This window comes from Oreochromis aureus, linkage group 4, assembly GCF_013358895.1.
Source record: "Oreochromis aureus strain Israel breed Guangdong linkage group 4, ZZ_aureus, whole genome shotgun sequence".
NCBI classification, from domain to species: domain Eukaryota; kingdom Metazoa; phylum Chordata; class Actinopteri; order Cichliformes; family Cichlidae; genus Oreochromis; species Oreochromis aureus.
In genome coordinates, this window is record NC_052945.1 from 12,315,361 (window position 1) to 12,327,884 (window position 12,524).

Sequence of the window (12,524 nt, forward strand, 5' to 3'; positions counted from 1 at the left end):
TTTGCATTAACTGGCAGGCATCTAAAGCGGGTGAGTACAGTACAACTTTCTTCTACAGTTTCTCAGTTCAGCTGAGTAAATATGTGAATTAAGTTCTTCTACCATTTCTCTAGCTGTTGTAAGTTAATAGACTGCATGTTTTAATCTAAAGTTACTTCAATTTTCCTAAACATTTTGTATTTTAATATAACTCAGAGAATAAAATACTGACAAAACAATGCAAAACGTACACTAATCTATCTTTAACCTTATTTTTACAGCATCTTGACATACACAGGATCAAAGGAAATTTCTCTTTGCATCAGCCGAGGTAAATCCAAAAAAACAAAAACAATAGAAATTAATTGTGAGTTGTGTAATAAACATATGATTTATGATTTTTATTTTCAGTCTTCATTAAAGTGCCACTATGAGCACTGACGCAGAGATGGAGCAGTATGGCGCGGCGGCCATTTACCTCCGCAAGCCAGAGAGGGAGAGGATTGAGGCCCAAGCTGCTCCATTTGATGCCAAGTCGGCCTTCTTTGTGACTGATCCTGATGAGATGTATGTCAAGGGCAAACTTGTCAAGAAGGAGGGTGGTAAAGCCACTGTTGAGACAGAGGGAGGAAAGGTAGATGAATAATCGATGTACTTCACTCATGTGTTTAATATACAAAAGTTGAGGCTGATTTAGAATTTCTATTCAGACGGTCACTGTAAAGGAGGATGACATCCACCCGAGAAACCCTCCAAAGTTTGATAAGATTGAGGACATGGCCATGATGACCCACCTTAATGAGCCAGCTGTGCTGTATAACCTCAAAGAGCGTTATGCATCATGGATGATCTACGCAAGTTTTCACTTTCCTATATTCCTATAGGAATATTCCTATTCCATATTAAAATATCGTAACGATTTGTATATATTCAAATATTATTTATTCTCTATGATACAGACCTATTCTGGGTTGTTCTGCGTTGTCGTCAATCCCTACAAGTGGCTTCCTGTATATGATGCTACATGTGTAGCAGCATACAGAGGAAAGAAGAGGATTGAGGCTCCACCCCACATCTTCTCCATCTCTGACAATGCCTATCAGTTCATGCTCACTGGTAAGATCGATTTACTGTTAAAACTTTTAAATGAAAATTAAACCTTAACAAGTGGGCATTTTTTTTAAAAATTCTATTTGCTAATAATTACTTTCATAGCACTTATTATAATTGCTAAGAAACAACTCAGATTATTCAATAAATGATGGAAGCAGAACTTATGTGAAACTTGTATGTTTTCATTTAGATCGTGAGAACCAGTCTGTCCTGATTACGTAAGTATAATACGAATCTGAGTGTAAAATCTTTATGAACTTTAAGTTATTGAATCTGAAATCTAACAGTATGATCCCTAAACCCCAGTGGAGAATCTGGTGCAGGAAAGACTGTCAACACCAAACGTGTCATCCAGTACTTTGCAACAATTGCAGCTATTGGAGCTAAGAAGGCTGAGCCAACACCTGGCAAAATGCAGGTAGATTCATTATTTAGGATCAAAGTATTTGTGACAGAAAAAATAAATTTGGAACTTCAGCTCAAATAACCACTCTTGCAGGGCTCCCTTGAGGATCAGATTGTTGCTGCCAACCCTCTGTTGGAGGCCTACGGTAATGCCAAGACTGTGAGGAATGACAACTCCTCTCGTTTTGTAAGTTATTAAGACTGAGTTAATGTAAGTAAGATGTTTAGTATTTACTCACATAAACAGCAATATTAATAAAGCTCTACATCTCTAGGGTAAATTCATCAGGATTCACTTCGGCACTACTGGCAAGCTGTCTTCAGCTGATATTGAAACATGTAAGTTTGAACCAGTCTAAATTATAAGTAATTAAAGTTATCTGTGCTTCAGAGTATTTCTACTCACGCAAATTAATTCAGGCTGTAGGAACTGAGAAGTAAGCTAATACTTCTAGGACACAGAAAAGATGTGGGTTTATTTATTTTGTAATGAATATATTTAGATAATTGCTTGGACAGTACATCTGAAACATGATATAAACATATTTATAATTACATAGCAGAAGCTTAACTTCAAGTAGAAGTAATTTTGTATGTGGTAGCACAGGTACACATAAGAACAGTATTGTTACAACCAAGAAAATGTATATGAAACATATGTAAGAAACAGGAGCTACAAGTGGTGTACATCAACACACTAACTGACTGCCATCTGTTGGTCTAGCACACTTTCTATCATAATTGCAGAGTCAATTCACTTATACAACTGAAAAAAGTTCAAAACAATCCCGTAACACAGTATTGATGAGCTAAGAAAATGGCTGGATGCATGAGCCATGCTTTCGTTAAAACATAAAATGTAGTCTGTCATTTCTCATGTCTAAATTGTCCAAAAATAATTTGTTGTTCTTAGATCTGCTGGAGAAGTCCCGTGTCACTTTCCAGTTGTCTGCTGAGAGAAGCTACCATATCTTCTATCAGCTGATGACAGGCCACAAGCCTGAGCTCCTGGGTATGACAACTTCAATATTTTATGACATTTACTAACTGTGACATAATTCAATTCAGTTTTACTTGTACCACATTTATTAACACCATCAGTTTTATATTGTATAGTACTGTATTGCATCTTATATTTTAAGGTGAAAAGCCTGCAATAATAGAGAGAAACCCCCAACAGATGAGATTATTCCGTATGAGCAAACACTTGGCAATGGTGGGAAGGAAGAACATTTTAACCATAAGAAAAAAGTTCAGAAAGGGGTAGGAATCTATCATGATCAGTTGGGGGATGGGGGAAGGAGAAGCGAAAAAGGAGAGCATAGCGAGGCAATGAAAAAATATGGGAGAGAGAAAACAAAATTTAATGACATGTTGTCGATTATGTGGCACGTTGTGTTATGGAGTGCATTAAAAACAAATATGGAGTTAAAAGAGGTGAGTCCAGAAGAAATTCTCAGTACATTAACGCAAGTGTCCCAGCACTCTGAGCACAGTGTGACTAAAAGAATGTTGATGAGTGACCTGATCAAACCCAAACGTTCTTTTAAATAAAAGAGAGAAGTTTGCAGCTTAATATTCAATTAGAGGTTGTCCATCTACTGAATCTATGCTGGAAACTGGTTCCGCAGGAAAGTAGCATGATAGCTGAAGGCTCTGCCCTTTTTGGTTGCAAGATAGCAAGAATGCAAGAATTAAAGAAAATATAATAAGACAACTTAATTAATTTATTAATTTTTATTTTTTTTAGAGGCTCTTCTGATCACAACTAACCCCTATGACTATCCAATGATCAGTCAGGGTGAAGTCACTGTCAAGAGCATCAATGATGTGGAGGAGTTCATTGCAACAGATGTAAAATCACATTTCGTGTTTATCTGCATTCTTGCATTTGGGCATAAATGTCTTTTCTTTTTCAGAATATTTGTTTCTTTCTTTGTTTCTGAATTTCAGACTGCAATTGACATCTTGGGCTTTACTGCTGATGAGAAAATAAACATCTACAAGCTGACTGGTGCTGTTATGCATCATGGCAACATGAAATTCAAGCAGAAGCAGCGTGAAGAACAGGCTGAACCTGATGGCACTGAGGGTAACTGGCAAAACAGTAAAATTGTCATTATGAAGTCTTTTCGTTTATAATTGGGAGGATTGGGACAGTGGAGGGAAGTAACATTTGAAGAAATGTACATTAATTAGATATTGTGCTATTTTTCCTCAGTGGCTGACAAGATTGCATATCTCATGGGCCTGAACTCAGCTGATATGCTGAAAGCTCTGTGCTACCCAAGAGTCAAAGTCGGCAATGAGATGGTGACCAAAGGCCAGACTGTCCCACAGGTAATTTAAATACATTTTTAATAATGTTATATTAAAGATTTGGACATTATAGCTGTATTCATATGGTTTTGTATCATTATAAATTCTTGTTTGCCAGGTCAACAATGCTGTCTCGGCTCTGTGCAAATCTGTCTATGAGAAAATGTTCTTGTGGATGGTTATCCGTATCAATGAGATGCTGGACACAAAACAGCCCAGACAGTTCTTCATTGGAGTGCTGGATATCGCTGGATTTGAGATCTTTGATGTGGGCACTTGAGACATTTCACCACATTTGTTAAATGTTAAATATTGTATTGTCATGAAATTGACCATGTTTTTACTATTGCAGTTCAACAGCTTGGAGCAACTCTGCATCAACTTCACCAATGAGAAACTGCAACAGTTTTTCAACCATCACATGTTTGTCCTGGAGCAAGAGGAGTACAAGAAAGAAGGCATTCAATGGGAGTTCATTGACTTTGGTATGGACTTGGCTGCCTGCATTGAGCTTATTGAGAAGGTAAACAGCTACTCTGGAAGAAATGTACATGTGGGTGCATATGTTACCTATGTTGAAACTTTAATATGACATGTGACATTTTCTCAGCCAATGGGCATCTTCTCCATCCTTGAAGAGGAGTGCATGTTCCCCAAGGCCTCTGACACAACTTTCAAGAACAAGCTGCACGATCAGCATCTTGGCAAGACCAAATGCTTTGAGAAGCCAAAGCCTGCAAAGGGCAAGGCTGAGGCACACTTCTCCTTGGTTCACTATGCTGGTACAGTGGACTACAATATCTCTGGCTGGCTGGACAAGAACAAGGACCCACTGAATGACTCAGTTGTGCAGCTCTACCAGAAGTCTTCAAACAAACTGCTGTGCTTCCTTTACGCAGCCCATGCTGGAGCTGAAGGTAAGAAATAAAAGTGCTCATAAACTCCCATGTCCAGTATAGATAGTATATATCTGTCTAATAACTATAATGTGCATACTGCATACTAAGACTATACAGTGAAAAATAGTGACAATAATGACAATTACTGTGTATGAAAACAGAGGCTGCTGGTGGCAAGAAGGGTGGTAAGAAGAAGGGTGGTTCCTTCCAGACTGTGTCTGCTCTTTTCAGAGTATGTATAGATTTATATTTTAGGAAATCAAAATTAAATGCTCTTTTTAAAATATTTTTTACCTATTATCTAATGATGTTGATCTACAGGAGAATCTGGCCAAGCTGATGACCAACTTAAGGAGCACTCATCCTCACTTTGTCCGTTGCCTGATTCCCAATGAGACAAAGACCCCAGGTACCCCACAGGGCCCCACAGTCCTATTAACTGCAAAAATGACAGAGTGAAATGAAGACATTTTTGAAACGTTATACATTTCTGACTCTCAGGTCTTATGGAGAATGCCCTGGTCATCCACCAGCTGAGGTGTAACGGTGTACTGGAGGGCATCAGAATCTGCAGAAAGGGGTTCCCCAGCAGAATCCTCTATGGTGACTTCAAGCAGAGGTGACAACACATAACAATATTGGAAAGAAAAATTATTTCATTGTTGTTGTAAAGGGCAAACTTGAATATGATGGATGAAAAATCCAAGTAACAACATGATTCTCTCTTGAAGATACAAAGTGTTGAATGCCAGTGTCATCCCTGAGGGACAGTTCATTGACAACAAGAAAGCTTCAGAGAAGCTGCTTGGCTCCATTGATGTGGATCACACACAGTACATGTTTGGGCACACTAAGGTACACTTTGTTATATTAATATACATTAACAAAACACTGTCCATCTGCACTTGTACTTATGCTTTCAATGATTAAATAGGTGTTCTTCAAAGCTGGTCTGCTGGGCACTCTTGAGGAGATGAGAGATGAGAAACTGGCTGAGCTGGTGACCATGACTCAGGCTCTCTGCAGAGGATACGTCATGAGGAAAGAGTTTGTGAAGATGATGGAGAGGAGGTAACATTATCATACTAAACTCTATTGTATTCTCTTTTGTATTGCTTTCTTTATAAGATTGTACTATACTAAAAGTAACACTCTCACATTTGGTTTTTAGAGAATCTATCTTCTCCATCCAGTACAACATCCGTTCTTTCATGAATGTCAAGAACTGGCCATGGCTGAAACTGTACTTCAAGATCAAGCCTCTTCTGAAGAGTGCTGAGACTGAGAAGGAGCTCCAGAACATGAAGGAGAACTATGAGAAGATGCAGACAGACCTGACTACTGCTCTGGCCAAGAAGAAGGAACTGGAAGAGAAGATGGTTGCCCTGCTGCAGGAGAAGAATGACCTGCAACTTCAAGTGGCTGCAGTAAGTAGGAAACAAAAGAACAAATATACAATGCCTATAATGTCTTGTATGCAGGTTAGCTGATTCTGACTGTGTATGTGGCACAAAAGAGTGTAGATTTTTTTTAAATGAATAATGAGCAATTGCCAAGACACACGACATGACAACACTAAATTATACATTGTTGTCTGTTCCATGTGTTATATAGGAAGTTGACAATCTCTCTGATGCTGAAGAAAGGTGTGAGGGGCTCATTAAGAGCAAGATCCAGCTCGAGGCCAAACTCAAGGAGACAAGTGAGAGACTGGAGGATGAAGAGGAAATCAATGCTGAGCTGACTGCTAAGAAGAGGAAGCTGGAGGATGAATGCTCTGAGCTGAAGAAGGACATTGATGACTTGGAGCTCACCTTGGCCAAAGTGGAGAAGGAGAAACATGCCACAGAAAACAAGGTTCAATTTATCTATATTTGAGAGGAAAAAACAACTCTAAATTAAAATCTATTAATTTTTTCCTGAGACATATAGTTGTTAAGTTATATTTAAATACATCCTTTGTACAATCCTTAGGTGAAAAACCTGACAGAGGAGATGGCATCTCAGGATGAGGCCATTGCCAAGTTAACAAAGGAGAAGAAAGCCTTACAAGAGGCCCATCAGCAAACACTGGATGATCTCCAGGCAGAGGAGGACAAAGTCAACACTCTGACCAAGGCCAAGACAAAACTGGAACAGCAAGTTGATGATGTAAGAAAACTATAATCATATTGCTTTTTTAATGGAAAGAGTATTGAATCACTGTCATTCAAACTACTTTATTCAACTGACATGATTTTATAGCTTGAGGGTTCACTGGAGCAAGAGAAGAAGCTCCGCATGGACCTTGAGAGAGCCAAGAGGAAGCTGGAGGGAGATCTGAAACTGGCCCAGGAATCCATAATGGATCTGGAGAATGACAAGCAGCAGTCTGATGAGAAAATCAAGAAGTAAAAAAAAGTTACTGATAAAGTTCCTACACTTGCATTCTGAAGAGCCACAGAGCTGTCAGAGTCATTTCTTCTTCTTCTCCACTTACAGGAAGGACTTTGAAATCAGCCAACTTCTTAGCAAAATTGAGGATGAACAATCCCTTGGTGCTCAACTTCAGAAAAAGATCAAGGAACTTCAGGTAACACTAATGACCAGTGTCCATAAAACATATTGTGCATTTTAATTTAAAGGGATTACAATTTTAGTTTTCATTAATAAGCTTAATTAATTTAAAACTTCAAACTAGGCTCGTATTGAGGAGCTGGAAGAGGAGATTGAGGCTGAGAGGGCAGCTCGGGCTAAGGTAGAGAAGCAGAGAGCCGACCTCTCCAGGGAGCTTGAAGAGATCAGCGAGAGGCTCGAGGAAGCTGGTGGAGCAACAGCTGCTCAGATTGAGATGAACAAGAAGCGAGAGGCTGAGTTCCAGAAACTGCGTCGTGATCTTGAGGAATCAACTCTGCAGCATGAAGCTACTGCAGCAGCTCTCCGTAAGAAGCAGGCTGACACTGTTGCAGAGCTCGGAGAGCAGATCGACAACCTCCAGCGTGTCAAACAGAAGCTGGAGAAAGAAAAGAGCGAGTACAAGATGGAGATTGATGACCTCTCCAGCAACATGGAGGCTGTTTCTAAAGCAAAGGTGAATTATTTATTTGCGTTTCATGTTCATTCTTCAGTTGTAAATGATGAATTTACAAGTTTTAAACTTGAGAAAATCTACAACATATCTTACATTTTGTTACTGTAGGGGAACTTGGAGAAAATGTGCAGGACTCTTGAGGATCAACTAAGTGAACTCAAAGCCAAAAACGATGAAAATGTTCGTCAGCTGAATGACATTAATGCCCAGAAAGCGAGACTTCAGACAGAGAACGGTAAGTGACAAAGAAGTTGTTTTTTGGTGGCGTTATCAATTTTAAACACTTAGATATATTCGTAATATAGAGGTCACCACAAATTGCGACTAACCAAACGGTAAAATGAAGACAACTAATATTAGAACCTGTTTATTAATTACAGGTGAGTTTAGTCGCCAGCTTGAGGAGAAAGAAGCTATCGTTTCTCAGCTCACAAGGGGCAAGCAGGCCTTCACTCAGCAAATTGAGGAACTGAAGAGACACGTTGAGGAGGAAGTGAAGGTCTGAATTATTTTCTGTCTTCTTTTATATTATAGCACTTACTAATTTAAACACATAAGTTTTAAATCGGTTGGATTGTCCTCTAATTTAGTTCTTAGTTGTTGCCATCCTCTCAGCATTAGACTTTAAGATTGATTTAAACATTAAAGTTGTCCATCTGACATTGACTGTGTGTTCAACAGGCCAAGAACGCCCTGGCTCATGCTGTTCAGTCAGCACGTCATGACTGTGACCTGCTCAGAGAGCAGTTTGAGGAGGAGCAGGAGGCCAAGGGTGAGCTGCAGCGAGGAATGTCCAAGGCCAACAGTGAGGTGGCTCAGTGGCGATCCAAATATGAGACTGATGCTATCCAGCGCACCGAGGAGCTGGAGGAGGCCAAGTAAGTCATGACGCTTTCATTGTTTAAATTGGTTTTCAGACTTAAAACCAACCAATTCAGACTTAATTAAAACAACATTATTATAACAATAGGAAAAAGCTTGCCCAGCGCCTGCAGGACGCTGAGGAATCCATTGAGGCTGTGAACTCCAAGTGTGCCTCACTGGAGAAGACCAAGCAGAGGCTGCAGGGTGAGGTGGAGGACCTCATGATTGATGTGGAGAGAGCTAATGCTCTGGCTGCCAACCTTGACAAGAAGCAGAGGAACTTTGATAAAGTAAAGTTTTAAACATAACCAATATCATCAGAATACACATAAACCCATAATAACAACCAACTATATAACCCATATTAATCTAGGTCCTGGCAGAATGGAAGCAGAAGTATGAGGAGAGCCAGGCAGAGCTGGAAGGAGCCCAAAAGGAGGCTCGTTCTCTCAGCACTGAGTTGTTCAAGATGAAGAACTCATATGAAGAGGCTCTGGATCAACTGGAGACCATGAAGAGAGAGAACAAGAACCTGCAGCGTATGCTTATCTTGCTATAGATCATATGGATATGATTTTAAAGTTTATATTTATTTAAATGTTATGTTTTGGCAAAAAAAAAATATATATACATATATCAGCTCCAAGTACTCTAACTCTTGGCTGTGTTTGTTCTGTAGAGGAGATCTCAGATCTGACTGAGCAGATTGGTGAGACAGGAAAGAGCATCCATGAGCTGGAAAAGGCCAAGAAGACTGTTGAGACTGAGAAGTCTGAAATTCAGACAGCTCTGGAGGAAGCTGAGGTAATGCTTTATATATTACAAAAATATGTCTTTCCCTAAAAAAAAAAAAATTTAAGATCAGTCCTCGTCTGTGCAATTCAGATTATTAAGAGATTCTTTAGTAACAGTTGTTATATTTAATCAAAGGGAACTTTGGAGCATGAAGAGGCCAAGATCCTTCGTATTCAGCTTGAGCTCAACCAGGTGAAAGGTGAGATTGACAGGAAGCTGGCAGAGAAGGATGAGGAGATGGAGCAGATCAAGAGGAACAGCCAGAGGGTGATTGACTCCATGCAGAGCACTCTTGATGCTGAGGTCAGGAGCAGGAATGATGCCCTGAGAGTCAAGAAGAAGATGGAGGGAGACCTGAATGAGATGGAGATTCAGCTGAGCCATGCCAACAGACAGGCTGCTGAGGCCCAGAAACAACTGAGGAATGTCCAAGGACAGCTCAAGGTGAGTTGGTAGATCATTTGTGGGTGTGTGAATTTTTAATTAACCTCAAAGCATACAATGATAATTTCTTTTGTTTGTTTGAAATCAGGATGCCCAACTGCACCTGGATGATGCTCTCAGAGGACAGGAAGACATGAAGGAGCAGGTCGCCATGGTGGAGCGCAGAAATGGTCTGATGGTGGCGGAAATCGAGGAGCTGAGAGCCGCTCTGGAGCAGACAGAGAGAGGACGCAAAGTAGCTGAGCAGGAGTTGGTTGATGCTAGCGAGCGTGTTGGACTGCTTCACTCTCAGGTTGGTGTTCATTACTTTACAAGAACTTTGAGACATCAGAGAGTGAGAATCACATCATTAAAACTGTTCCTTTTTTATTCAGAACACCAGTCTTTTGAACACCAAGAAGAAGCTGGAGGCTGACTTTGTCCAGGTTCAAGGTGAGGTGGATGATGCTGTTCAAGAAGCAAGAAATGCTGAGGAGAAGGCCAAAAAGGCTATCACTGATGTAAGTTAGTACGTTACAAGCCTTCTTTTCTTTTCAAAATTCTTGTTCATGCTTGATCAGTAATCCCAACACCACCCATATTTTCAGGCTGCCATGATGGCTGAGGAGCTGAAGAAGGAGCAGGACACCAGTGCTCACCTGGAGAGGATGAAGAAGAACCTGGAGGTCACAGTCAAGGACCTGCAGCACCGTCTGGATGAGGCTGAGAACCTCGCCATGAAGGGTGGCAAGAAGCAGCTCCAGAAACTGGAGTCCAGGGTATGTACTGCATATATTCTTGAGTTATTATTCAAGTATTACAAATAACACTTTGATTCCATCAATTGAACTCTACCCTTTTTTCTCTGTACTCTAACATTTATTAAAAGCTGATTATTTATCATGGCATTAAAGGTCCGTGAATTGGAAGCTGAAGTTGAAGCTGAGCAGAGACGTGGAGCTGATGCTGTTAAAGGAGTCCGTAAATATGAGAGGAGAGTGAAGGAGCTCACCTACCAGGTGATTACACATTTATTTAAATATATTATATATATATATTTAAGTTCCTAAATTCTTTCTTCCTCAGCTATAAATAACAGTTTGTTATCTATGCAGACTGAGGAGGACAAGAAGAATTTGGTCAGACTTCAGGATCTGGTGGACAAGCTGCAGCTCAAAGTCAAGGCTTACAAGAGACAGGCTGAGGAGGCTGTGAGTAAAATGTTTTGTGATTTTACATATGGAATGCACAACTTTATAAATGATATATATTTAGCATATATGACCACATATTTTTTTTTAAAAATACAACATATTGTTACACTGAACAGGAAGAACAGGCCAACACCCACATGTCCAGACTGAGAAAGGTCCAGCACGAGATGGAGGAAGCTCAGGAGCGTGCTGACATTGCTGAATCTCAGGTCAACAAACTGAGAGCCAAGAGCCGTGATGTTGGAAAGGTAATTCATGTAATTTGTTTTACAGAAAATGTAGCTTTGTTTAATGGAGTTGTTTGATAGAAGTTCTATATAGTAATAATTTACTGTGGATTGAAGGTAGAAGAGAGTACAGATATTTTTATGGCCCGTTTAAATTTCAATCCAGCTATATACAATAAGATGGGACAAATTCTACAAATGTTTTTAATATATGTTGAATAACTCTTTTTTTTTTTTTTTCCCAGGGTGAAAGTGCTGAATAATGGACATCCTCTGAAACTTTTTGATGGCATTCATAAAATATGAACTAGCTGTTGAATTGACTTCTTATGATGTATTGATTTAATAAACTCTTTGATTATGATTTAATGATATTTATTCAGTATCATTTATTCTGTATTCTGTAGAAGTTCAATTGGACAATACAATGTTCAACACAGTAGTTTCTTCAGAATTGATGATTTATGATTTATAGCTACAGGACATTGTCCTTTCATATGGGGACAGTGCTTCTTCTTAGTGTTCTCCCTAGCTTTCAGCATTAGTCATGGCACGGTTAGATTAAAAACCGTGCCATTTAAAAAAAAAAAACGAGGTTCATATTACCACAAATTCAATCAGGCATCTTCAAATTAAACTGAAGATGCCTGATTTTGACTTCTAATTCTATCTATTTACAGTTATAAAAATATTCCTTGAGATACAGCAGTATATAAAGGCTGATAATAAAAGGTCCAAATGTATGTTATTACCAAACTTTAATAGGGACATTGGGTAGAAGTGTCAAAATAAGACCTCACAGTTGCAGTAACTTTTGAGAAACGCACATAAAAAAAGACAGTCTGAAATCTGTAGTTAGCATTTTAAAGTTTAATTTTGAGGCAGTTCAAGTGTGGACACAAAGCTATGCCACTGATATATTACTTCTATAAACCTAATATACCCTATGTTTATACAGTTAATTCTCTCTAATTCACTAATTTGTTTTGACAACTGTCAGTAAGATTGTCATGCCATACTACATCGCCTTTCAAGAGAAGTGTTGTTGAGCTTTCACAAAGAATAAGCATTACAGAAAGTAAACACAAATTTCTCTTATTACTGCAGCATGAAAACAAAGCTACATATTGCATATTTCCCAAAGGTTTCTTCAAACACTTACAGTATGAGCAATACATTCTAAATTGACAAATTCACAATTCACTGTGTCCTTCAC

At 39.2% G+C, this 12,524-nt stretch overlaps 1 protein-coding gene across 1 annotated transcript; it reads left to right on the forward strand.

Annotated features, from left to right (window-relative positions):
* Window positions 1–394: 394 nt before the first annotated feature.
* Window positions 395–11,677, forward strand: LOC116323209 (myosin heavy chain, fast skeletal muscle-like). Its single transcript, XM_039611398.1, has 39 exons — window positions 395–613; window positions 690–833; window positions 939–1,095; window positions 1,283–1,310; window positions 1,399–1,510; window positions 1,592–1,684; window positions 1,773–1,836; window positions 2,411–2,509; window positions 3,248–3,351; window positions 3,451–3,589; window positions 3,719–3,837; window positions 3,935–4,084; window positions 4,169–4,339; window positions 4,427–4,733; window positions 4,877–4,947; window positions 5,037–5,124; window positions 5,217–5,334; window positions 5,447–5,570; window positions 5,650–5,786; window positions 5,887–6,142; window positions 6,330–6,572; window positions 6,690–6,866; window positions 6,960–7,105; window positions 7,197–7,287; window positions 7,396–7,785; window positions 7,894–8,020; window positions 8,166–8,284; window positions 8,467–8,663; window positions 8,756–8,939; window positions 9,023–9,188; window positions 9,329–9,453; window positions 9,580–9,888; window positions 9,977–10,180; window positions 10,263–10,388; window positions 10,476–10,646; window positions 10,782–10,886; window positions 10,983–11,078; window positions 11,198–11,329; window positions 11,554–11,677. Exons 1-39 carry the CDS (start codon window positions 410–412, stop codon window positions 11,569–11,571), a joined length of 5,811 nt encoding a protein of 1,936 aa, XP_039467332.1. The 5' UTR covers window positions 395–409; the 3' UTR covers window positions 11,572–11,677.
* Window positions 11,678–12,524: the final 847 nt, after the last annotated feature.